The sequence below is a fragment of the Parasteatoda tepidariorum genome, chromosome 6 (assembly GCF_982258835.1).
Source record: "Parasteatoda tepidariorum strain Cologne lab strain chromosome 6, Ptep-v5.0, whole genome shotgun sequence".
In the NCBI taxonomy this organism is placed as follows: Eukaryota; Metazoa; Arthropoda; class Arachnida; order Araneae; family Theridiidae; genus Parasteatoda; species Parasteatoda tepidariorum.
The window spans coordinates 64,969,813-64,996,381 of NC_141760.1; the positions used below are offsets into that span (position 1 = coordinate 64,969,813).

Sequence of the window (26,569 nt, forward strand, 5' to 3'; positions counted from 1 at the left end):
TCTTAAGGCAGCTCATGCTGCACATTTTGGTACTCTTAAAACATACAATTTAATGAAGAGAAATTATTCCTGGTATGGCATGTTAGCTGATACACAAAATTTTGTGGATTCATGTGATGCTTGTTTGGCAAATAAACCTAAACCAAAAATTACTGAAACTAAATTTATTGAGAAAAGTGATCTCAATGTGGGACAAAGATTGTCAATTGATATTGTAGGAAAATTGCCTAGGTCTATTGACAACAAATTTTTTATTTTAACAATTATTGATAATTATTCAAGATATTTAGAGACCATACCATTAACAAATATAAAATCATCAAACATAATCAGTAGCTTAAATGACTATTTTTCTAAATTTGGGTTAGCTCAAGAAATAATTAGCGATAATGGCACTAATTTCACTTCTGATGAGTTTGTTAACTTTTTAAAATCATTAAATATTGAACATAGAAAAACTTCATTTTATTATCCTTTATCTAATGGTTTACTGGAGAGATCTCACAGAATTTTAAAAGAATCAATAGCTTCAATGTGTCACAATAGTTGGGAGTGGACAAATAAACTTTTATTTTTCAAATTGCATTATAATTCCTCAATAAATGTGGTTACAGGTTATACTCCTGCAGAATTGTTTTTTGGTCGAAATTTAAATCTCCCATTAAATGTAAGTGTTAATGTCAACAATGAAGAAAACCCATCTAATTACATTAAAAAATTAACAGAGCACATTGCAGAGACCAGAGAAATAGTGAGGCTTAATGAGAATAAATATTTTGAACTACATGAGAAATACATAAAGGGTAGACCAACTCCTAATTATGAGTGTAAGGATCTTGTTTATTTAAAAATAAATACTGATGTTCGTTCTTTAGATCCCAAATATGAAGGTCCTTTTGAGGTTACGAAAAAGTTTAGAAATAACAATTACCTAGTACATATAAAAGATGATAGAAGAGACATGTACAAAAAATTTCATGTCAGTAAACTTTTCAAAAAAAAGTCATTAAGAGAGGAACTAAAGAATGACAACTCAAATGATCATGATATCAGCATTGAATATTAAGCTAAATAATGGTTAGAGTGTTTATCATATTTTTGTTAGGGTATTGATTTGACAATTTTAACTCAAGGTTTATTTAAATGTAAAAATATATAGTTAGCAAATTTTGTTTTGGTGGTTAGATTTTTGAATTGCATTTTTCCCCTTCGAGCTCAAAATTTTATATTTGATGAAAACTGGCTGGTACAATTATCATTAAATATGGAAACATCCCATTCAAAAATTAAACTTTATTTTTTTTCTTGGTTTTCTCTTTCTGATAACCGTTTTATTTTTTAGCTATTAATGGATTTTTACTGTCCTTGTGATGCAAATTTTTAGTTATATTGTCATTTCAATAACATCTGATTAAGATAGGGAGTATAGTGAATTTAAGGAAAATTTTGATATAGTAAATAAAATGAAATATGAGCAGAATAAATAAGTAAATGTGCTGAATTGAGATAATAATCATTGCAAATACTAGTGTAGGATTCAAAATGTAAATAATTGCATAACATATGACAAAAAAAATAATGCAAACACTAGTATAGGAGTATGAGGTAGATCTAAAAGATTGTCCAATTAGTGTCATATGTTATTATATAAGTGCCAAACATGATATTGATCAAAAAAAAAAAAAAAAAAAAGAAAGAGATCAATATCAAAAAATTTTTTTAAAACTTATTGACATAAGTTACTGTGCATTTTTAGATACTGTTTGACAAAATGTTATTAGGTGACAGTATTGTTGGTATAATGAAGTTTTGTATGTTAAGATTTTTTTGTTTTACAAGAAAGAGAGAATGAAGGGATAGGATGAATACTTTAACAAATTTTTTTTGAGACAAGATGGAATAAATTCACCACCATTGTTTTGTAATTGTATATGTATGTTATATTATTCGGATACTCACCATTTTTTTTATTCTCTTAACCACATGCTTCCAAAGAAAGAAATGTGTAAGGCAGCTGAATTTTTTTTTCTTCATTTTTTTTTGCTATTTTAGTGAAGCAATGTTAAACACTGTTTAACAATTTTAATGTCTTTAAGAAAAGACATAGGTTGCAAAAATATAAGACTTTAAGTATTGCTTTGTACAAGGAAGAAATTGCATGGACTGATCCTATAGGAGCAGATTATCTCGAGGAGCAGCTTTTGAGACGCCATGGGATTAAGCTGAACTTTTCCCGCAGCGACACCTGTCAGCTGAGTTCCCGAAGTGCAACAGTATTCAACAAAAAGTAATGGCAACGTGGGAGTGAGGGAATCCTTTTCCCCCTTTTCGAGAAGATTCATTCGATTTCCTTGTGGGCCCCCTGATGTACGTCTGTGCATCAGGGAGGCGTGGAGTCTGATTTTTAGAAGAAATTGATGACGATTTTTTGAGCATGATACAAATCCATTTACATCTATAAAATTGTTCTATAATTTTTAATTTGTGGCCTGTGTGGCTGTAGATAGTGATGTTTTGCATTTATACGTTTTTTAATTTTTTTAAAAAAAAGAGTGCTGTCTAACAAATAAAATGTGGTGAGTTTACAAATTTCTGTATTTTTGTTTTATCTGTCTCATGTGTTTTTTAACTCTAGGCAATCCATTCCTTTTCAGCTATTTATTTTTCTTTCAGGTTATTGCGACTACGCAAATCTTTTAAATTATACTTTTGGCCATGTTTCGAATCAAGATGTTACGTATCCGTTTACAGGATATTGTTATTCTAGTAATTTGTAATTGTTTATTCTAAATTAATTCTTAATGGTTCATTCTAAATTAATTATTTAATCTTTTGTTTTACTTTTTTAACCTTTTTCCCTAAGCCATTAAAAACACACGTTATTAAGTAGCACTTTATTTACATTGCACTTGAGCTGCATAATAAGGTATTTAGTAAGTAAAACAGTTGTCTTATAGTAAGATAAGGATAGATTTCAATGTTTTCATACATAACAGCTAGGCTAGCATACCAGAAAAAAAATCACGTTACATATACTTGATTAGGACAGATTTCTATGGTATAATTAAAAAAAAAAATTAAATTTTGAATTTTGATTTGGAGTTATATTAAATGCTTTCCAAAAATATTTCTATTTATAATAAATAATTCAGGTGCATATTACAACTTTTTAGTTGAAAAATATTTTTTTTTCAGTTTCTTAACATCAAACGAAGCTCATTTATCACTTCAATGACAATTTTTTATGCAACACATTAGAAAATTTCGATGCAAAATTGTAAGAAAATTAATGAGAAAAAAAAACACTTTCTTATGAATGTTTCTTTTCACATTTAATAAAAATCCTTCATTAAGATGGAAAATTACAGGTTTTGAAATCTATCGTCTCATCAGGTTAAGAAGAGAGTTTTTAGATAAATGCTGAAAATTTTCTTTAACGAAAAGTTTATAACGTCGTCTTAAGGAAGCGATTAATCATTCTTTTTCATAATAACGTGTGTCTGATAGAGCAACAGATTCTTTTCAATTTAAAAAATTAATTACATTCAAGATTTTGTAATCCTTCTGAAGTTTTTTTTTATTATTTTTAATTTTTCAAAGAAAATCAATGACGTAATCGTCTTGTGCTGTTCGAATTATTTTTTATTCGAAATTCTCTTTTGATAATGACAGGTTGACATTAAACCATCAAGGAGCTAACTTAAGCCGGATTGTAATCAGTAACTCGATTAGTTATAAAAGCGATCAGTTTGCATTTCGTTAAAGTTACATATCTTGGATTAATAACATTTTTTTTTTTTACTCTTTAGTTTCTGTCAAGAAATAACTTAAAATCCGTATCAGTTGCTTTAAAGAAGCCTTCAACGTAAGTGACACCTTGTTAGCTTTCATTTCTTAAGCTCTCTTTTTTTAATAAAATTTAATTAATTACTTGTTTGTTCTAAAGTGACATTAAAACTCACACTCTCTTTTAAAAATGTATCTTATAGATATTTTTTTTTGTCTTCTAGGAAGACTCCTAGACTTTTTAAATGCAGACAAAGTTTATCGAAAAGCAACGAGCAGACAAATTAATTTGTAAACATTGTCTCGAATCTAAATAATTACAAAGAAGCGGATAAATAATTAGAAGTTTTCTTTTGTTGTAATTTTTACGCACCTACACAACAATCAGCAAAAGTCTTAATACTTTTTTTAAAAAAACAAAATTTGTCATTTTTGCATAGGCGGGTCGAACAGCTATCGTTACGAGGACCCAATCGCAAAAGGACTCTATCTTTATATTTTATTTTGAACACAAAATTTAAACATTCAAAATATTCAACAAAAAATAAGGTATACTTAGTACTAAGTAGACTAAATTACAAATGAAAGTACATAAATGAACGTTCTATAGTTTCAGTTCCATAAACAAGGATTTTCCTCAATGTCTAAGCTACAAAATATAAATTCCAAAATTTAAACATTCAAAATATTCAACAAAAAATAAGGTATACTTAGTACTAAGTAGACTAAAGTACAAATGAAAGTACATAAATGAACGTTCTATAGTTTCAGTTCTATAAACAAGGATTTTCCTCAATGTCTAAGCTACAAAATATAAATTCCATTTTGGCGTTTAGATACCGAAGAAGGTATAGTATGCTAATTTATGTACTTTCATCTATACTTTATTCACGTTGTTGTTGTTTGCTTTAACATACGAAATATCTTTTCATTTTTAAACATTTTGAAAAAAAAGAAATAGCATTGATTAGTAGTGGTGAATATATTTTTTTGAAATATTTTTCTAAATTATTGCCGATGAACGAAATAGTTGTATGAAAACCAATCAGCTATTGATGTTGAACAAAAAGCAAAGGAAACATCTGAATAGCTTTCGATTTAGTGATGACTTTTTATTTCACTTAATGTGATGGCTGTCTTAACGGTTTGACTGATATACTTTTGAAATGCCAAATAACTTTTGCAAACAATATTGCAGAAAACGAACGATTTTTAAGTGCAACTTTGTAACTTAACTTATCACCTGCACTAATTAATTAGCGCATTTAAGGTCGACTCAAATAACTATTAAGATTGCCTCATAATCGAAAAAATTCCGATCTCTAAATCAAGGTTATTCATCTGTGTTTTCATTTTATTTTGTGCACTATATAATCATGGCCATAAGCATTCGTATCTTTGCAAATATAACTAGATACCTAACTTAAAAATTGTAAAATCTCTCTAAATTGGAAGACATTTTGTAATACGAAACCCTCTCGTGGTTAACCCAACAGGTTTCGTTCAGTAATTGCACTTTCAATGAAAAAATAATGATTTCAAAAAAGTGAATTTTCTAAATGTATTTTTATATTAAGATCAAAGGCCATATAGGAAAGTAAGTTAAACACAAATATTTTCAAACTACATTAAAACCATTGAAATATTCAATAATATTTATTAAAACTATGATAAATAATCTGACTTATTTCTCTTGTATCATTTTCTATTATCTGAAAGTTAGTAATTCTTCAAAGTTAATAAATAGAAATGCGCCAATAAAAATTCAAGATAGTGTTCAAGAGAAATTCAAGTTACAAGAAATCTAAAGATTTGTTTTTAAAGTTTTTACAGACTTTGAAGTGGGTAGAAACTTTATGCTTTCATAATTTTTAAAATGTTCGAAATTTAATTACCGAATCAAGTTTCTACAGACTTTGAAGTGGGTAGAAACTTTATGCTTTCATAATTTTTAAAATATTCGAAATTTAATTACCATATCAAGTTTCTACAGACTTTGAAGTGGGTAGAAACTTCACGCTTTCATAATTTTTAAAATGTTCGAAATTTAATTACCATATCAAGTTTCTACAGACTTTGAAGTGGGTAGAAACTTCACGCTTTCATAATTTTTAAAATGTTCGAAATTTAATTACCATATCAAGTTTCTACAGACTTTGAAGTGGGTAGAAACTTTATGCTTTCATAACTTTTAAAATGCTCGAAATTTAATTACCGTATCAAATTTCTACAGACTTTGATGTGGGTAGAAACTTTATGCTTTCATAACTTTTAAAATGCTCGAAATTTAATTACCGTATCAAGTTTCTACAGACTTTGAAGTGGGTAGAAACTTTATGCTTTCATAATTTTTAAAATGTTCGAAATTTAATTACCGTATCAAGTTTCTACAGACTTTGAAGTGGGCAGAAACTTTATGCTTTCATAATTTTTAAAATGCTCGAAATTTAATTACCGTATCAAGTTTCTACAGACTTTGATGTGGGTAGAAAATTTATGCTTTCATAATTTTTAAAATGCTCGAAATTTAATTACCGTATCAAGTTTCTACAGACTTTGAAGTGGGTAGAAACTTTATGCTTTCATAATTTTTAAAATGCTTGAAATTTCATTACCGTATCAAGTTTCTACAGACTTTGAAGTGGGTAGAAACTTTATGCTTTCATAATTTTTAAAATATTCGAAATTTAATTACCATATCAAGTTTCTACAGACTTTGATGTGGGTAGAAACTTTATGCTTTCATAACTTTTAAAATGCTCGAAATTTATAATTACCGTATCAAAGTCGTCTTGGTTGTCAATATGTTGGGCAATAAACATTGCATTATGAATGGATCGGAGAATCTGGCGTGGATATCGTCTTCTCTCTGCAGACACCGGACTGGAATCCAATTCCCTGATAATAATTCCTTGTTCATCAGGTGTAGATTTATCAGACCTTAAATCAAGTAGCGAAGATGAAGATTCTCGAATCATTCTTGCAACTTTAAAATCTAAGGAAGACTCTGTCAAAGGAAGAGACAAATGGAAATTGTATTTTTTATTTACTGTAATCATACCAATATGATTTTTGTAAACATTTCTTAAAAGTTTTTACCGAAATAAATTAATAAATAAATAAATAAAAGTTAATTTACAAATCTAAATTAAGAAAAGGGTACATATGAAAACAAAATGTTTTAAAAACTATGTTTCAAGTGTTCTATGTTTCAACTATGGTTTATGATTCTAACTTGCCGACAAGCCTGTGTAGGGGTCAGGGAACTGGACTTTCATCAGATAGGTTCTGGGTTCGAATCCCGGACAAGGCATGGCTGTTCGTTCCTTCTCTGAACTATCTGTCCTAACTGTGGGAGCAACGTTGGCCCACCTAATATAGTGCTGCTGAAAGAGTGGCCAACAAATCTGTCCTTCACATGCCTGTATGACGAAAGGTCATTCTCCAGGTAGGCATTGGGGGAAAAAATTCCAAGTTTAAAAGCAAAAAAGTAAAAGAAAAAGCTTGTCAATTTTCGGAACAATATTTACCCCAGTTTTTATCAATTTTTTTAAAACCTAAGGTGTCGCGGAATGAGGTGACAAAAGATGATCATGACTCATATTGAATCTTCAAAAGTATTCTTCATAATTTATTATTATTTATTAATTATTCAATGGTATCCTTCAAAAGGAAAAAAAGTTTAAAGCTACAGCTCATTGAGTTTTAGATGTGCACTGTAACAACTGTGATGTACTATATCTCCGAATTTGATGTTGAATAACTCAAAGAATTGAGTGGATAAACAGTTTTTTTTTTTTTTCAAGTTAACCCAAAATCGAGCTTTCATGTACAGTGAGGTGCCATGAGATTATTTTAAAATGGTTTGGAAAAGTTTGGAAACCCTTAATTAATTTTTTTGTCTCAAATTTTCTCGATATAGAAATTTTTTTACAAGGCCTATGTGCATACATAGGTACATACAGAGTAAATGAGTTGAGCGTCTACAAATTTGAAAAGGTGATAAAGTTCATAATTGCATAGCAACTAAAATCTTGAAATGTCATCTTACGCCACTAGAGATGCTTCTCTGGTATTATTGGTGTTATATAATTGGCGCAAATAATACTTTTATCTAAATTATTTTAGTTTCATATTTTGCGCTTTGTTTGAAATTATTATCAAATATTGATTAAAATAGGTGCAGAAATAGTTTTTAATGGCCATTTAAGGATTTGGTGAGCTTGGTAAGTTATTTACCAAAACATTAATCACGTAAAATATATATTTCTTGACCTATTGGAATGCAATTTTGAAAATATGTACTAGAAAACTTAAAACAAAATTAAAAATAACATACAATTACTTTAATTTAGATAGTTAAATTTACTGTTTAAAATTCGAACCAACAGCTAGTTCGTAAAGAAGTAGCGCCCCTAGCACCGTATGATTACATATACGGGCATGGGTTGTTGTGTGATTCCCACAGCTCTACCCATAGATCTCTACATAGATTGGAGATTTGATAGTCGTAAACTCAGAATTAGATCGGTTGCTCAACGCCTGTTAGAAAATAAAAAATATATATTGGGGAGCAAGTAATAGAGGGTTCGATTCCCAATGAAATGACCCAGGTTCGAATCCTAGTGGTACTGGTTGATACGAATTCTGCTTTCAGCTTGCACCAACCACAGTGCTGATATAAAATATCCTCAGTGGTAGACGGATTAATTAGTTAGAATCACCTTGCCATTGGTCTAACCATGGGATGCTTACGTAGTTTTTGAAACTCAAATTATGTGAGTTAGCTCCATAAAAAATTCCTCAACGAAAGCTAGTTTGCCCCAATGGTCATAGAGTTGAACATTGATAGTCGTAAATTCAGAATTGGGTCGTCTGTACAGAGCTTTTAATAAAAAAAAAGTATAATTTATAGGATTGCTGATACGGAACAAAGTGAAAGATAAAGAAGTCCTCTGGGATCCTCAAAAATGGACGTTTCTGGGAAAATCCTATTAGAGCTTTTATTTAGTTATTTTTTGCTGTTGTATAGTTATGCTTTTCGGTGTGCTGGTTAACTATTATGCTTAATCATGTTGTACACTCTACCAAATAAATATTAACAAAGAAGAAAATTTTGGGAAATTTTCAAGCTGGTGTTTCCTTTTAATTTTGCAATTTACTATATAACGTTAGATTAATGCATTTTTAATATTCTTGATTTCTATTTTTAATCAAAATTTAAAAAATAAATAAATACAATCTTCTTATAAGAAAAAAGTGATTAAAATGTATAAAAAAATGATTCTAAGAACTTCTCTTATTTCGAAGTAAAAATACATCATTCTTACTTATTTCACTTTGAAATTTTATACATATTTAATGCAATCAGTGTTCCGATTTTTTTTTCGAACTCAAACTTTTCAACGCGTCTTTTTCTCTGACAAGTTAAGAAAAAAAATAATTGAAAGACGGTGAAAAATTATTCAATTTGACTAAAAGTAAAAACGGATTGCATTGCCAAAAAAAGAACAACTCTAACTTTGTGTCAAGGATTCTATCTGAGTACTTCATAGATTTCCTTCGAGATTTTCTATTTACGGTGTCTAAAGCGCGAAGAGAAAGAAATGAGAATTTTTATTTATTGTTACCCAGTAAGAGGAAAAAAAAGTCCCAACTTTTTCCATAATTACATTGATATTTAGAAAGAATCTTGTCTCCAGTTTAGAGAATTTCTCATTTGTGTGTTTTTGTTGTGAAATAGTTTCTGACACAACTTGTATTTGTTTGTTAAAATTCGAACAAATAAACATATGTTAAAATAAAATTGTAAATTGAATCCGAGTGTTCTGTTGAAAAAGTAATTCATTGTTTTTGTTATCTTCTTTGGTATCTGTAGAGGGTTTACTTGACTTCAAAACGTATATTAAGAAAGAAGAAATGAAACAATTGTAATATTGGTTGCTTTTTCGAAGAAGGTGGCAATGATGAGAGTAGAGTTGTTTTCTTTTATTTGAATTTAAGCAAAAGTATATTAAATAGTAATATTTGTGTTAGGTCAAAATAACTACTAAGCATATCTTTAAAAAAATGTCAAAATGAATCTGAATGTTCTGTTTAAATATTAATGCATTGTTTTTATTTTATTTTTTAGGTATTCGGGGAAAATTTCTAGGACTTCAGAACATGTCTTGAAAAATGTGACAGTAATAAGAGACAATAATAAGAGAAGAAGACTTTTTTTATTTAAGAAAAACATTTTAAACAGCAACATTTGTATTTGGTCGAAATTACCTCGAAAGCTATCTTAAAATCCAAATTGAATCTAAATGTTCTTTTTAAATAGTAATCCATTGTTTTTGTTTTCTTCTTTGGATATCTGTTAAGGCTCTACATGATTTAAAAACGTACATTAAGAAAGACGAAATGAAACAATTGTAAATTTTTTTTTTCAAAGTCGTAAATAATAAATGCAAATGGATTGTTTTTGTTGGTTTATTTGAATTTAAGATAAAGCATTTTAAAAAGTAAAATTTACATTTCACTGAGAAGCATTTAAAATTAAATCCTAAATTGAGCTTGAAAGTTCTGTGAAAAAGTAATCCAGTGTTTATGTTACATTTTTCCAGTATCTATGGAGGATTTCGGGGAACAGAACATGCATTTAATAAATCTAAGGATTCAGAATGTAGAATTTAGAATGTACGTTTAATAAATCTAAGAAGAAATAAATAACTGCAATTTTAGTTATTTTTCTCCAGACGATGGTAATGATAAAAGAAGATGGGTTTCTTTTTATTAAATTTATTTGAATTTATAAAACAACACGTTATAATACTAACATTTATATTTAGTCGGAATTGATTTTAAATAATCTTTTTACCTAGAATTTCTATTCTAAAGCTGTTTCTGTTACAAGCTCTGCATTTCTTTAACATTTAACGTGAATGAGACTTGTAAGTACAAATAACAATGCTCCTTTCCAAAGGAATTTTGTGTTTTTCGTTCGCTTTTGTAATGGAAATTCTTTACGGGACTCAAGAATAAACAGATGCTCCCAGTAATGCAAGGAAACAATAGAAATACATTAACATATTTTGTTTTTTATATACTTCCAAAGTAAAAACAATGAATTACTTTTATTTAACATTTCACTGAAAAAGAAACTAGATTTCTTAATAGTTAGACTACGTATTTCAGAAAAGTATTTCGTGGGCAGTGGTTAGATCATCGATTCGGAAAGCTGTCAAGACCCACAGAACATATGAGTTAGACGTACTCGTAAAATCTATGGAATCGAAAGTTCTGTGGTTGGTCACCAAGCATTACCATGGATACAAGGATCTGGAGAAAACTTCCTTCCCCTTCAGATCTATGGCTAAATTGTGGAAGTGGCCTTACGAATGATTGGTGCTGCCATCTATCCGAAGGGTTCTGAAGTCACACTTTCACCTTTGCAGTGCTCCTTCCTGGCTTAATTCATGAGGCCAATTTGGGTGGCTAACTTAGTTTGTCTAAATGTCATTAGAAACAGTTTTCGTTAAATCGTATTTGGTATTGCAATAAGGTAATTGTGTGTAGAAATTTTAAGTTTTTATTAAATAATAAGGATAATATTCGAATAAACAATTTAATGAGTCGTTTTAAGGTAAATTTGCCGACTTACACTAAATTCAAGACTCTGCGGGGACTTAATCATTCCCTGGTATCATTCTAATCTATCCTGGTGTCGATGTAAGCAAAAAAATAAAGATATTTAAAAAAAATATATTTTAGACATTCACGAAAACAACAATGGGAATGCCAACATTCAGTAAACTTCAACGGAAGCCTACTCACTTGTATTGTCCTAGAGAATCAAATGTACTTTATTCAAACGTTTTTTTATTGTAGGTTTTTATATTTCTGTTTTGAGGTATTTTTAAATAGATAAATGCTTAATAAAAAGAAAAGACGTCAAATGTTTTAAAAGTTTTGATAAAAGTCATTAATTATATTTAATTAATCTAAATATTGCTTTTTATTCAGTTTTCCCTTTCAAGAACTTGTTCCGAATGAAAAATTCAAAACTTAATTAAGAAGAATATTTTTAGAGAGAACATATTTTTACGAAATCGCGACATTTTTTTTAATGTCTCCGAATTCGAAAAATTTCTTCTTTATGGCGAAATATCTAAGAAAAGAAAAGGAAAGCAAATAAAAATGGCATCGAATTTCCAGACTTTAATAACCTACTTTTCTGCAAAGATAAGATTCATTCCATTGGAAATAAGTTTGGAATTTCTATGATGCCAAAGTAAACAGATACTTTTTCCTTAACTTGAACTCAAACTAATTTCCAATCACATTTTGAAATGGGTTCATTATTGATAAATTGGGCTTTCGCATAATGATTTCGAAGTCATTTGCGCAAAGATAAGCTTTCTAAAATTTGCTTATCATCATCGCAAACTGTACCATTATTCTGTTTAATTAAATAAAGAAATATTTTGATTATATTTTTCAAAAGTATTATAAAAACATTTACTAACTACTTGTTTTTATAATAAAATTTTTAAAAAAAATCGATTTTGTAGAAAATAGTTTTCAATAATATATAGTTTTTATATTAATTTAGTATTTAATATAAATTATTACACAACAGTCAACAACACATCTAAATAAGAGGTATGAGAAAAAATATCGATGATTTGAAAAATCATCTAAAGAAAAACTTGAAAATAAAGTTCTGATTTTACTTAGGAAACAACGTATTTCTCTCCAACGTTTGTAATTAACAGCAAACTTTATCAGAAGATTGCATTGTTTGTTTGCAGTGTGCTTGGAAAGCCAAATTAACCAAACTTTGAATTAACAACGTATCGCAATCTGAGGAGAAAATTAAGAGACGCTCATAAAAATGTTTAAGTTAGAATAATCCGACATGTAGCAGGAATTATCGTTAACGACATTATCTCAAGGCAATTTTTTTAACTTATCATGAAATTTGGAGAGAATAAAAACTTAATTTCCTAAGCAGAATGCAGCACATCGTAAGTTTTAAATCCTTCCGTTTTTAAATTTTTCCAATCATCATTCATTATTGGGACTCCTTCTATTAATCAATACGTTAAACTCCAAGAAAAATTAGTGTTGTTTGCTAAACCGAATATTGATTTAGAAATTTTGCTTATTTAAAAAGTGACAGTTTATCGAAAAAATCTTAAAATTATATGAAAATAAAAAAATGAAAAAAATGAATAGTTTGTTTGAAAAATTTAAAAATAAGTTTAAAAAATAAGATCAATAGATTTGTTCAGTCTGCAAAGACCATGATATTGTGCCAATATATGATTTTAAATGGTTAGATTGCAGAAAGAAAATTAAAACGCATGAGAACAGTAGATGCATTTAACGAGTAGCGATTGCTCTTAATATATAAAATTGTTATGCGCATTATCTTGAAAGAAATTGAGAAAGCAATTTAAGTGTGGGTTCCTTAAAGTTATATTTTTAAGCAAAAACAAAAATTTAATGTTCATTTTAATTTCAAAAGTTTATATTTCCGGTCCGGACGAAATTTCTATGGGGATATTATGCTATTATTCCTATGGAGAGAGTCTGTTTGCATCTAAGTGTATGCTAAACTCCATGTGCTAACGCATATCAACATTGCTGGCTCTTAAAACTACATTGCACAGCCTTCTTTTTGCTTGCTTTCTTAAATCGTGTGAAATGAAGAATTCAAAACTTATTGAATAATCAATTAACAAGAAGTAAGAATTAATAAAAATGATATTTAAAAATCGTAACAAATAATCCTCTTTCTATTCGCATTTAAAGAAACAGATGAAAGAGTAACAGATATTGTTTTTTGCAGACGATTTTGTTCTGCAGTGAAACAAAAGTAAAAATTCCTCATCTTACATTTGATTTGTTAAGGAAATGTCAACATAAAGACGCGCCATTTTTAGTGGTCCAATCCAATCCAGTGCTCTTGCAACATCATATAGCTGTTTTCTTTTCAAGAACGAACGTTCTCCTTATTTATCGAAACATGTCACGAAGTCTAGGATTCCAGTAAGACTTCGAAACTGTAACCTTTTTCTTTTTAATAATTCAGTGCTATATATCGTAAAAGACTGCTCAGAATTAAATTTGTGTTTGAAGTGTTTAACTTCTAAAAAAGCTTTTAAATTGTTTTGAAAGCATATTTGTATAATTTGATAATGAAATAAAACGGAACGATTTGGATGATTACTTAAATCCTATACCGCAGGAGTCTTTTCTCACCTTGCAACGGATTATAAGTGATATCGCATAATATCAAGCATAATTGGAATGTGTATAAACTTTGTTTGGTGGTAAAAAATTGAAATACACTAATAAATAAAGTACCTGGAAGCTTAGATTTGTTTTTCTTGGAAGATTGTTCTTTTTTCTTTTTCATATTATTCCTTTGAGTATAATGATCCGTGTATTGGGGTGACTTCATCAACAAAACTTTTGGCAAGATGTAAATAAACAGATGACGTACCCATCTAAATACAGAACATTTTCATTAAAAACACACATAGTTTTAGCACAGCAGTTTAAGTTAAATGTATTTCTTGGTCGATACATTTTGCATTACTAAATACTTTAAATGCGCACCTTGAATATTTTTTTTAAGAAATTGAGAAGCTGAGTTCACCAAACACTGTGATTTCTTCTCATTCATTTTGATTTTTTTTCTTTAAAAAATGATAATTATTGAAATTTTATGTTCGCCCATTTTTTATTGAGGAAATTGTAAAAAAAAAAATGAATGATTACTTGGAATAGAAAAATAAACAACTGTGCTTTAAAAAAATAAACTTCTATGGGAATAATGAATGAGTGATACGATAAGAAGTTATCAGAAAAAAGTAATTTTAACTATTAATAATGTATAATGGTAACTTTACTTTGCGAAATAGTTCAAAATAATAATGGCTCTTATGTCTCTTAAGTCTTATTTTTAAAATTTCCGATAGAATGTTACGATTTTTATCTGACGACATCTAATTTCTTTTAGTTTTTTTTTCAATTTTATTTGTTCCCTTTCTGTTTTTTAGCTAATTTTATTTGTTTTTGCTATTTTTGGACATCAACTAAGGCTCGAGCTTATAAAATAAAAATTTCGATAGAGATAATATTTTTCACAACAATTTATAAAAAATAATTATTTGAAGCAAACAAGAAGCGAGAAAAGCATTTAAGGTGGCAATAATTTTTAAACAAATTATATTCACTTTTTAAAAAAAATAAAAGATCTCGAGTTAAATAAAAACTGACCCTTTCAGCATATCGAATTCCACTCTGTATTTGCATTCCGGTGGCTCGAATGATATTTTTTTAGCACAAGTTTAATAATTCTGGGATTAATAATCGAATCTCTCTCTCTCTCTTAAACTTTAAATATTTATAGTTAATGGAGGTGAAACAAAAGTTCTCACGCGATATAGCGTTCTCTTAAAGAAGATAATGAATTTTATTTAACATTAATTTATAGAACAATTTCGTTTAACTCTCTAACGGACGGACTGAGAGCCATCTGGCATACAAAAACCCCTCAATCCAAACGCCAAGAAGTTCACATTTCCAGTAAATAAATACAGAATATGTAAATAGATAAAACAGAATATGTACATAGATGTAAATATATAAAAGAGATACAAAAATGGGAAGAGATTCAAAAAAAGAGATACAAAAGTTATCAAGCAAAAAGAAGAAGAAAAAACTATTAATATCAAATATTCTGGCTATGACTTAATTACTAAAAAAGTCACTGAAATTTAATATAACCCAGTAAGCGATACATATTTATAGTTAGAGCAATAAAGTAGCGTAAAAAATTGATTCTGAACAGATTTTGATATTCGATTAAAAGGAGATAGTGAATAAATGAGTTATTCTATTGGATTAAAACGTTAGCCGTTACATTGATTAAGGAAAGAATAAAATAATTTATATTCGCTTTTAATAAATATGATACAAATTAAATAATTGGTTTAATTTAATCATTACAGGATTGAGAATTATGTTACGCCTATTATGACATCACAGTCTGCAATATCTATCAGACAGAAAATTTAGCAATACAGGCAGCCAATATGCTTACTTTGGCATCTTATGAAAAGACGGTGATCTGAAATGTACGTTCAGGACAGCCACTGCAAAGACCACACTTAATGTGACTAGAATCATGGTGAAGAGGAGATACTTTCCGAGCAAAGGCATGGCCAGAGACGTTGATGGAACTATCTCGGCCAAGACCAGAAAGAAGAACGTCAGAGACAGCAAGATAGAGATAGACAAGCTGACTTTCTCGCCACTCTCGGAAGGAAGGTAGAAGACTACGACAGATAGGCCAGAGATACCGACACAAGGAATGATGAGATTGACAGTATAGAAGAGGGGTTTGCGACGAAGAGTCATGTTGAAGGTGATGTCTGGGTAAGGTTCCATGCAGCAGGAGTAATACTTCTCGTTTCTGGTGGCAGGGGCAGCCATAATGTCCCATTCGACGCTTAGGTAAAATTCACTAAGGTCGACCCCTTGTGGTACTTGGGAGGAATTGGCTATCTCATGAAGGTGTTTTAAGTCCACCTGTGGAAGAAAAAAGTGCAATTTATTATAAAGACGAGTTTTTGATGAGTTTCATCTTTCTAGTCTCCAGGGCAAAAATAAGAAAATTTCTAACCTTTGATAAACAGAATTTTAAATTATTACTATCTTATTTATATCTTTGCATAAGACCTCATTTTCGAACTGTATTTTTTCTTAATTTTCACAATTTCTGACTTATTACAAGAATTAAGTGCTTTAATGACTTAAATTTTGTTCACTCGCCTTGTCTGAAATAATAACCAAATGGTAAACCACTTATCCTCTATGGCAGTGTTCCCCAACCATTTTATCACCACGGACCTGTCAACGTTTGATAATGTTACCGCGGCAAGCTAGGGGGGAGGGGGCATTGATTGTTTATATTTTAGATGTATTTTGATTTATCAATTTAATTTAATTGTATTTAGATAAAGTACAGTTACACCAAAAAATAAGTATAAAGTGATTTAACATTTTAACTTACATGAACGTTAAATCAATGAAAACCCTGAGCTTGTTTCTTTGCAATGAGACGGTTCCATCTGGGGGTAATCGGAGACAATGATACATTACAAACATTAAAAAATTTATGTCACTACCTTCGGGGGCCCCTTTTTTGTAAATAAATAAAATTTTAATGGAACACAAATATTTTTAATTTGGGGTATAAACCTAGGTATTTAAATTCAGTTTCAATGAAATGGGCAGCCCGGCACCATTTGATCCACAGACCGGTACTGGTTCGTGGGTGGACCGGGGTTGGGGAACACTGCTCTATGGTGCTTGCGTAAGGTTTGAATAACTCATTATTATCTATTTTATTTTAAATATAAGGGAGAATTTTTGTACTACTAAATTTGTTTTCATAAATACACTTTAAAACTTTAGATTTTATTTTTGAAAGAAATATTAGTAAATATGTTTTGGTTTAATCTGTGTATTTTCTACGTTGCTTCTGTTTAGCGTCTGTATGAGTGCAATTCGGCTTATATCTTTCATAAAAATAAAAATTGATCAAATTTATTTTGAAGCTGATGCAATTTTACTTTCAAAATAAGATTATAGATAGAAATGCATACGATCATTCAATTCACTGACAGCCGAAACATACGAGCCACAAACTTTCCCATTCCAATCATGTTCAGAATTATCATCTCAACAAAAAATATTTCTTTAAAATGCTGCGTACCATTAACAATCTTAAAATAGGAACTGCCTTTTTGGAAGCTTCAAAAAAAACTTTATATAATAAGATGAAATAAAAAAGTACATCTTCAAAAAGACAAACAACAAAAACCTATTTCTTATAAAACAAACGTGACTCTTTTCCAAGACCTCCTTTCACCGACTCGTTACCCACTGCCCATCACGTTCGCTCAATAAACTAACTGGAGAGACAGCTCTGAAGAGTAAAGAATACGCTCTTGGGCTTGTGGGTCTTGGCGAACATCTTCTACGTGTCCAGCGCCAAAGATTCCAGTCACGAGAACTTGTTTCTGCACCAAAGAGTCAGAATTCTCAAAGAAGGAAAGATGCATAAATCCCCTTCAGTGTATATATCCATGCATTGCTTTTGCTGTTGCTTGAATTCAGAGAAAGATTTCAGCTTTTTCCAGGAAAAAAAAAGGAATCGGAAACAACTACTGACGTTCGAGCGAACAGCGGAATTTGAAACGAAGCTGATGAGAAGAGCCTGGGAGAGTTTCTAATAACTCTCGATGACACGAGTTGAATCTTTAAGCAGTGAAATCATTAAAAATGGTGGAGCTCTCATCAACTGGGGTATGAAGGCTATAATTTATGAGCGAAAATAAACAGGATTCTCTTCTTTATTGCCATCTTCAGATATAAAAATAATGGAACAGAACTTTTTCGTTAAACTTCTTTTGTTAATTATCTTATCACTAGTTTCTAAAAATAACTCATAAATGCTACAAGTGAAAAGTTTGTAATGGAACAAGGAAGAGCCACAAGAAAAAAGAGAAATTGTTTTGCAGAGTTGAAAAAATTCCGGAAAAATCAAGTACTGCAGAAAATTCCAGAGCAAATTACAGTAAAAAGTTATATTGCTCAAGAGTGTCAGTACTATTTACTGAAAAATCCATTTTTACCCATCCATTTTTATGTTACGGAATAAAATAATCCGACATATTGGTATTTTTACAGTTATAGTTACCACAAAATCACTGAATAATTCTAATTAAATAAATATTACTGTAATAACTACGGTTCAATACTTTACTGTAAAGTGGGTTTTTATGAATGATGCACCCAAAAGTCTAGTACTTTATATCGTAATTTGATCCAGAATGTTTAACAGTGCATTTTTATTAAGAAAAAGCACTAGGAAAAAATTACGTCATATACTGATATGGGAGAGAAATAACTATCAATAGCTCGAAATGTATGACAATTATCTCAACTTTGGAGAATAAAATAAAAAGGTAATGAATCAGAATTTTAACGCTTTCCTCAACACTTTTTGATAATTATCATATTACAATTTTCTACTAATAACTGAGGGTTGTTAAGAATAAGGAGCATGTTTCAAAATAATGAGAAGCTGATAGAAAAATAGAAACTATTTTTCAAAGATTTGAGAAAAAAAATATTTTCCAAAACCACACATTAATTATCAAATAGAAATAAAGATTTGAAAAAAGAAATGTAGAAAACTAGCCAAACACATGTTGACGTGCCATATGCTGAAAGATAATACAGCATTTTACATTTTTAATTTCATTTTCATTCAGTAAGTAGGAAAATTATTAGAAATGTAATTAATCATAACAGTTTCAAAGAAAGTGCGACGTCTTTCATTTAATTAAAAAAGATAATTACACTCTTTGAAGCTATTGTATTTCAAACTAAAAAAAAAAAATCTCAGTTTTTTTTGTGTGGAAAAAGTAGAAAGAAAATCTGAATACAGAATTTAGAAATAATTAATTCTGACAAAGTAAATAGGAAAAACCAAATTAAAAATCCCTCCTTATACTCGTCGCTATTTGTCCTTTATTATTATGACAATAAAATATCAAGGCATATTTATGTCACAATTAACCTCCTAGTTGCTATGAACAATTCGTATGTAAAAAAGGCAATAAAGGGCGAAAATAAATATAACAGATTTGCTTCATAAAAATTCCCTTGCTCATTTAATGGGCGCAACAAAAATACTAAATTATGCATTCTGTTTAGAAAGTCAAGAAATACAGAACAATGCGACTGTGACTTTGGTTGGGCGAGTTTATTTTAAAATATTGCCCACGAAGGGGTGATAAAAAAGGAACTTTTGTCACTAACTTGTAGCCCTTTTTCGTTTACTACCGCCAAATACTTGAGTTTATATCCCCCCACCTTTTAATCTGTTTGCAACGTCACTTGCAGGATGCACTCCAACCATGTTTAGTAAAGTGATAAATTTCATGAGAAAAAAGTTTTTCCAAGAAGTGTTCTTCTCTGAATTTGAAATTAGATCTAATTATTTCAGTTGCTTTACATAAAAATATTGTTCGTGAAGAGCTATTTTTTAATATTTCAAGCATATTTTTTTATTGTTAAATTCGTTTCAGTAATATTTTAAATAATATCCAGCTTAATAACGAAGAAGAGAAAAGAATTAAATTTGGTAAAATTTTATTTATTCTTATGTTTTGCTTATTAAATAAAGTATTGTTTTGTTATAAATAACCAACAAAATAATGAAAAGGAAAAAAAGGTCGTTATTTATTTCAAAGTTAAAGAATTCATTCGCAGTTTGAGCTACAGCCATTTTTTACCACATTATTAATTAGTTATTGAAAAGTTCAGAAATGCATTTCACCACTTTAATTAATATTATTAAATAGTTGAGAATAAAATATTATAATTGGAAAACCAAACAAGCAAGAAATTAAAAAATTTGTTTATAGAATTTTTAACATTTAGCAAACAATTGAGAATCGAAACAAATTGGCGTTTAAAAATAAACTATTGATGAGTGCTATATCTAGATAGTGCGTATTTTTTAATCTTTGAGATTCACCAAAACATACTTTTGAATTATACTAAGTTTTCGATATTGTGTTAGTGAAAAAGCTTTACACCAGTAAACCATAAGACGCGGACAAAAAAAAATCTAACTTAGACTAACTGCAAAGTACCCTCCTCACAGTACTCTGTAAAAAATTCTAGATCACGTTACGGTAAAAAGTACCGGTACTCAGGTTATCGGCATTTTTTACCGTAAAATCCATTTTTATTGAAACATGTTAAGGAAAAAAAATCTGTTATACCATAATTTTTATAGTAATAATTAACGTAAAATCACTGAATCAACACAAATTAAATAAATATTACTGTGAAATTTACGGTATAATACCTTACTGTAAAATGGATTTTACAGATGATGCACGCAAAGTGTCGATACTTTATACCTTAATTTGATCCGGAATTTTTGGCAATATAAATAATGTGTGCTTACAAACCAAATATCAAACGTAAAACCACAAATGTATTAACATGATTCTGAGTTCAAGCATACGTAAGAGATACCATGCTCGCAAAATCCATTTAACTCTTTTTATCTCTTAATGCTTTGCTTATTAGCTTCTATCTATGGGAATGCACAGGGAATTAAATATCATAAATATACCAAAACGAAACAATACTTAATGCGCATTAGAGAGTTTCGGACAACTAAGCTAATATGAAGCATACAGAACTAAAATCTTCCCTTTAAATTGAAAAAGAAACTCAAATCCACAGAGATATTAAGATGATTGCGAGATCTATCGTACGTAAGAGAAGCCATGTTCATAAATCCCACTTAACTTTGTTCATCTGTTGATGTAACGTATGAAACTTTTATGTATGGGAATGCACAAGGGATTGACCTTGCAGGTTTCCTATCATCCTAATAAACATTAAATACAGCACATCATCAATATTCCAAAGCAAATCTATACTTATTGCATATTGGAGAATTTCGGACAACTAAGCTAATATAAATCATATAGGATCAAAGATTTTCACTTTGCATGAAAAGAAAAACTGAAAAACCACAGTGGTATTAAGATGATTGCGAGATCTAGCTTTACCTATAAGAGTTCACAAAACCCACTTTACTCTTTTTATCTGTTGATATAACACATGTAACTTTTATCTGTGAGAATGCACATGGGGATAAAGCTTACATGATATCCATCATATGTCCAAGATCCGAACTTCATGAGACAGCTTTGCCTGTCGAAAGGAAAGTAGAGGACGTCTATTTGGCAAGAGCTCTTGTAAATGGCTGGGGGATTCCACACGACACGTCCTGTGCTGTGAATGATGGCTTTCGTCATGATGGTCACTTCGTAGTTGCCGTCCGCACTGAAATAGCCATAGAAAAAGAAAAGATTCTGACGTTAATATAGAATTGATGAGAAGGATTAAAGTGACCTGGCATGGATAGCAATAAATGCTATTGTCGTTTATCGGCTAATTCTTTTATTTGTATTTATTAATTATCACAAAATAATTAAATGTTGACACACAGTGAAAGTATGATAGCACGTTTTTTAACATAGTAATTAAAGCAAGAAAAATATAGTTAATTTAGGGAGGTAGTTAAATATATGTAAGCAAACCAAGATTAAAGATATCTTAAAAACGCTATTTTCATATTTGTATATATGTGTTAGCATATCTTACTTTTTGCTGTCTAAACATAAAACATGGATTAAAATATTATAGCCTTTTTTCATCTTTTGATAATAATGCTTTTGAACGGAGACAACTGGTAATTTTGAAGCTAGGCATAGTTTTTTTACATTTTCTTCAGATTTCTTTCCTTTAAAAACTCATTTTAATAAGTAGTTTTTCAATTAATGAATACTGTTAGAGCTATTTTCATTCAAACGCATTTTTTAATTTTACTTTTTGAAGGTTTTTAATGACCAGTAATAAAGAATAATATTTTTTTGAATAATATTTTTTTCAAAAACGGCAAATGAAAAATGAAATTTTTGTTCTTTCAGAAAATGATATTGTGAGTTAATGCTTACTTTGGTGGAGTGATTTCTCATTAATTGTTTACTATAGTTTTTGCATACTTATAGAGTTATCTTATAATTGAAAAGTATTAAAAAACAGAATCCAAGCTGCAAACATTTAACTTCTCAAAGCTTGGTAAAATTTATGTTTAAATAAAATAATAATAAATGTGTAATTCAGTTTGCATTCCAGATTTTGTACTTGTAATTAATAAATATACTTGACATATGCTGTGAGGTATTGAATTGAATGCACTGATACGAACTTTCTTAGTCCCCTCGACACTTTTGATTTAAAATTACGTTTTAAATCAAGGATACAGGAGAAATTGTTTAACTTTAATGATAGTTTTAATACCTTATAAACCTTAAATTTATCAATATCAAGTAATGTTAGCATATCCAAATGAGGATAGTGTATGCTTTTTGCTGTGTATAAACAAAGTATAACAACGTGAATAAAACACAAATTTTTCATGTTGTTTTGCTTTATTCAGCTGTTAGTATACCTTGTCTAATGTCTAAATTATATGCCATATCGCCACAAGTTATGTCCAGTTTCTATTTACTTAGAAATATAACTTTGATCCATTTAATTACACGAAATAAAGTTTGCTAAGTCTCAGAATCTTTTAGGTATATTCTTAAGAGATATAACCTCTATTTTTTTGCATTAAAACATGGAAACCAAAAATTCCTGACCCTAGTTCAATATAATTTAGTTTTGCAGAGTTAACTTTGCAATAAAGAGTGCAATAAGAGCTTAACAATGAAGTGAACTTTACTTAACAATGAAGTTAAATCTTGATGATCATTAAGCCTTCATTAAATTTATAATGAGAACTTCGGTCTACTGCAATTTCAAATGAGAGAAATGTAGAATCACATAACTCTGTAAATATCTTATTTGAAACAGGATGCGATTAGAATGCGAATTCTAAAGAATATAAGTGAGGTATTTCAAATTTTAACTTTTTATCGATCATTTGGGAAATGGAATCGCAAACAGTGGAAATTATTCAAGCCATGTCATTGAAACTTAATTCTAACTATGCATTTGAAATGCTGCAGTTCATTTTAGTTCAATAAAAAAATCTTTTGTGTTACCCTACATGACATACTCTGAAATGGTAACCTGGTTCTAGATCATATTGAATCAGTTTATCCAAATTTTTTTTGTTCCTTGGATTCTTTTATTTTTTTGCCTTAAAATTTTATTTGGAATGCATTCATAGACATAATGCTTTCACACATTTGCTGGCGTTAATTATAGTTTGATATCCTACCAACCTTTGACTAATTAATATCAAATTGTATAAATTTTTGTGTTGTAAATAAACTATATGTCATATCGGCAAAAAATATATTGCATGAAACATGCAATAAAAGTACATATCTATTTAGAAAACAGCTTTTTATCCATTAAATTCCGTAAAATAAAGTTTATAAATGCCATAGAATACTTCAGACTTAGCCAAGTGATATTCCCAGGAGATATGACCTCTGGTTTTATAGAGCATTGAAACAAAAAAGAAAAAGAAAACTTCCTAACACTAGTTCAATAAAATTTACTTTTGCAGATCACTAAGCCTTCATTAAACTTTTAAAAGAAACTTCTGTCTGCTGTGATTTCAAATGGGAGAAAACTAGAATCACATAACTAGATAGATATTTTTCCGAATACCTTATTTAGAATTGGATGCGAACAGAATGCGAATTCAAAAGAATATATCTGTGATATATCTTCTTTATCTTTTTATAGATCTTCTGGGAAATGGAACCACAAACAGTGGGGGTATTTCAAGCTATGTCCTTGCGGCTATAGAAACCTAATTCCATCTCTGCACATGAAATTCTACCGTTTCTTTCTTTATTTCGCTTTTTTCACTTAAAAAATCTTACAGAAATGTTCATAGTTTTTATTTTATTCTATCCTAGCTTTTAACGTTATTCTTTTTTTCCAGTATTTGTCTTTCAACAAAGTGCTGGACAAAATAAACAGAAAAAAGTCTATATAACGAAGGAACAAAAACATTTTTCGATGATTGAAATCCTTTTTTTTTATTTTTAACTTTAACAATTTCTTAAAATAAGTTGTTGATCAGTAAGAAACTTTGAAAAAAATGTTCTTTGTCGGAGATGCAGTCATTAAAGAAAATCTTTACATCAAAATTTATTTCAAAGACTCGTTTACATTTTAAAAAAAAATTATTATTCTGTTCACTGTCACAATGTGCAATAAACGTAGAAGTGTGTTCAAATTTCTTCATAGCATCTAAAATGCTGCGATATTCAGTTTTTCACATGAAGCAAAACATTTCAGTTTGTATGGAGATGAACAAAATAAATGATATCGAATTAGTCTATTTCATACTTAAATGACAGTGACCAGTTGATCTCCAATCAACTGCAAATTAGTGAAACAAGAGTGGAAGAGTTTTTTTCGACTACATTTCTTTTATCCAAATCCATCAAAACTGATTAATATTTTATGAAATACAACTGCATTTAAATATGTGAATATCACTTTAAAATTAAATAATTAAACTTTAAATCGATGCCTGAAAGACAATTCTGAAAGACTGTACTCTTTCATGATTACACAGTGAAGTATTTAAGAGTAAAGTATCATTCAAAGTTTGGCTCATTTTCAAAATAATGTTTTCGGATAGTGATTTCAACTTTTTTTTAATTACGTCTATTGACTACAAAGTGATCGAGCTTCTTTCGGCGGAACCTCGACATTATTTAGAAGAAAAAAAGTTTCGTTAGCAGCTGTGTATATGCTAATAAGAAAGATTACTAATTATTAAAAAATATTTAATGTGAAGAAGGAAATATGTAGTATTATGAGTTTGTTCTTGATGTATACATATGCTGAAAATAAATAAAATAGCTAAAATGTGGTTCTCATTATAGAACTGTTATAAACATTGAGAATTGTTATCATAAAAACGTAAATCTTTATTCTTATTTAGTTATTTTATTTTGAATAGAAATTGATGGGAAATATTTATACTAATACTTTTTCACAAATGTATATTTTCATAATTTAATCAATATATTGTTATGAAAAAAATATTTTTCTAATTTTGCTAATTTTGTTTTTATAGGCATTTTGCATAAATTGATTCATACGAAAAACCTAAATATGAAATAAATTATGGATTATTATTAGGATGTAATTATAATTATTACTAGTTAAAAAAATCTTAACTTTTGAGGCCTCAAATTTAGCTTCCGATTATATTGTGTCAACTTTAGACGTAATAGGTTTACCTAGTTACTATTGCAACATTATATTCAAACTTGCTCCTTTTTTTAATTCTTGGTTGATTTTTGGATACTATAAAAACGCATCAAATATTTTTCTATGAAATTTAGAAAAACTCATTGAATATATATCTAGTTAGACTATTTATAGAAACTGTGCGAATATTGCTTTAAAATTTTACATTTAAATTTTATACTCATAATATATATTACATGCGTTGATGCCTTTTACATTAAATTTGTTTTAAAAGAAAATATTACTTGTTAAAAATTAAATATTACTTTATTTATCGTTTAATAATTGTGTGACTAAAGTGACTAAATGTCCTTAGAGATAGCACTAAACACATATCAATATTTTTATTTTAAATCTTTAAATTTTGGAAAATAAAAATTAAAAATGTAATAATAAAAAAATTATATTAAATAGGGTTGATAAATATATATTACAAGTTAATACCTTTAAATAAGGTATAAAAAATAATAATTTACAGGAAAATATCAATATAAATTTATTAATTTTGCTCTAACAGGCCAATGACATCTATATATTTTCTTTGGACGCCAAAGATTATTACACGTGATTTTTCTCTACAATGAATATGTATGAATATGTATCAAAAGATTTTCATATATAGTTAGAAGAAGAAATGTGTTAGAAAAAAGTTGTAATTTTAAGATGGGCCTTGTTTTTATTTAAATATTTCGTATAAGATCAAGTATGCAATATTTAATGTCTAATTTGAGCTACCAAACATCACCGATTTAGACTAAAATTCATTAAAATTTTAACTATCTTATTTTATTTTATCTCTTGAAAAGAATTTGCGTTTAAAAAAAATACTTATTTTTTAATTATTTAATTCTTAACATTATGTCATTGATTTTATTTTACTAATATTTGA

The 26,569-nt window shown here is 28.9% G+C and overlaps 1 protein-coding gene and 1 long non-coding RNA gene across 2 annotated transcripts in view; one reads left to right on the plus strand and one right to left on the minus strand.

The window, feature by feature from the left end:
• The window catches only part of LOC107439547 (acetylcholine receptor subunit alpha-like 1), a 220,356-nt gene that overhangs the window by 34,103 nt on the left and 159,684 nt on the right, over positions 1-26,569 (minus strand). The window contains exons 4-7 of the mRNA XM_016052181.4: positions 21,549-21,729; positions 15,887-16,374; positions 14,143-14,285; positions 6,564-6,793 (exon numbers count right to left, since the gene is read on the minus strand). Coding sequence (XP_015907667.1) covers positions 6,564-6,793; positions 14,143-14,285; positions 15,887-16,374; positions 21,549-21,729 — 1,042 coding nt within the window. The remainder of the gene's footprint in view (positions 1-6,563; positions 6,794-14,142; positions 14,286-15,886; positions 16,375-21,548; positions 21,730-26,569) is intronic.
• On the plus strand, positions 2,341-10,251 carry LOC139425147 (uncharacterized). Its single transcript, XR_015434710.1, has 2 exons — positions 2,341-2,576; positions 9,920-10,251. It is a non-coding gene; the product is annotated as an uncharacterized LOC139425147 (long non-coding RNA).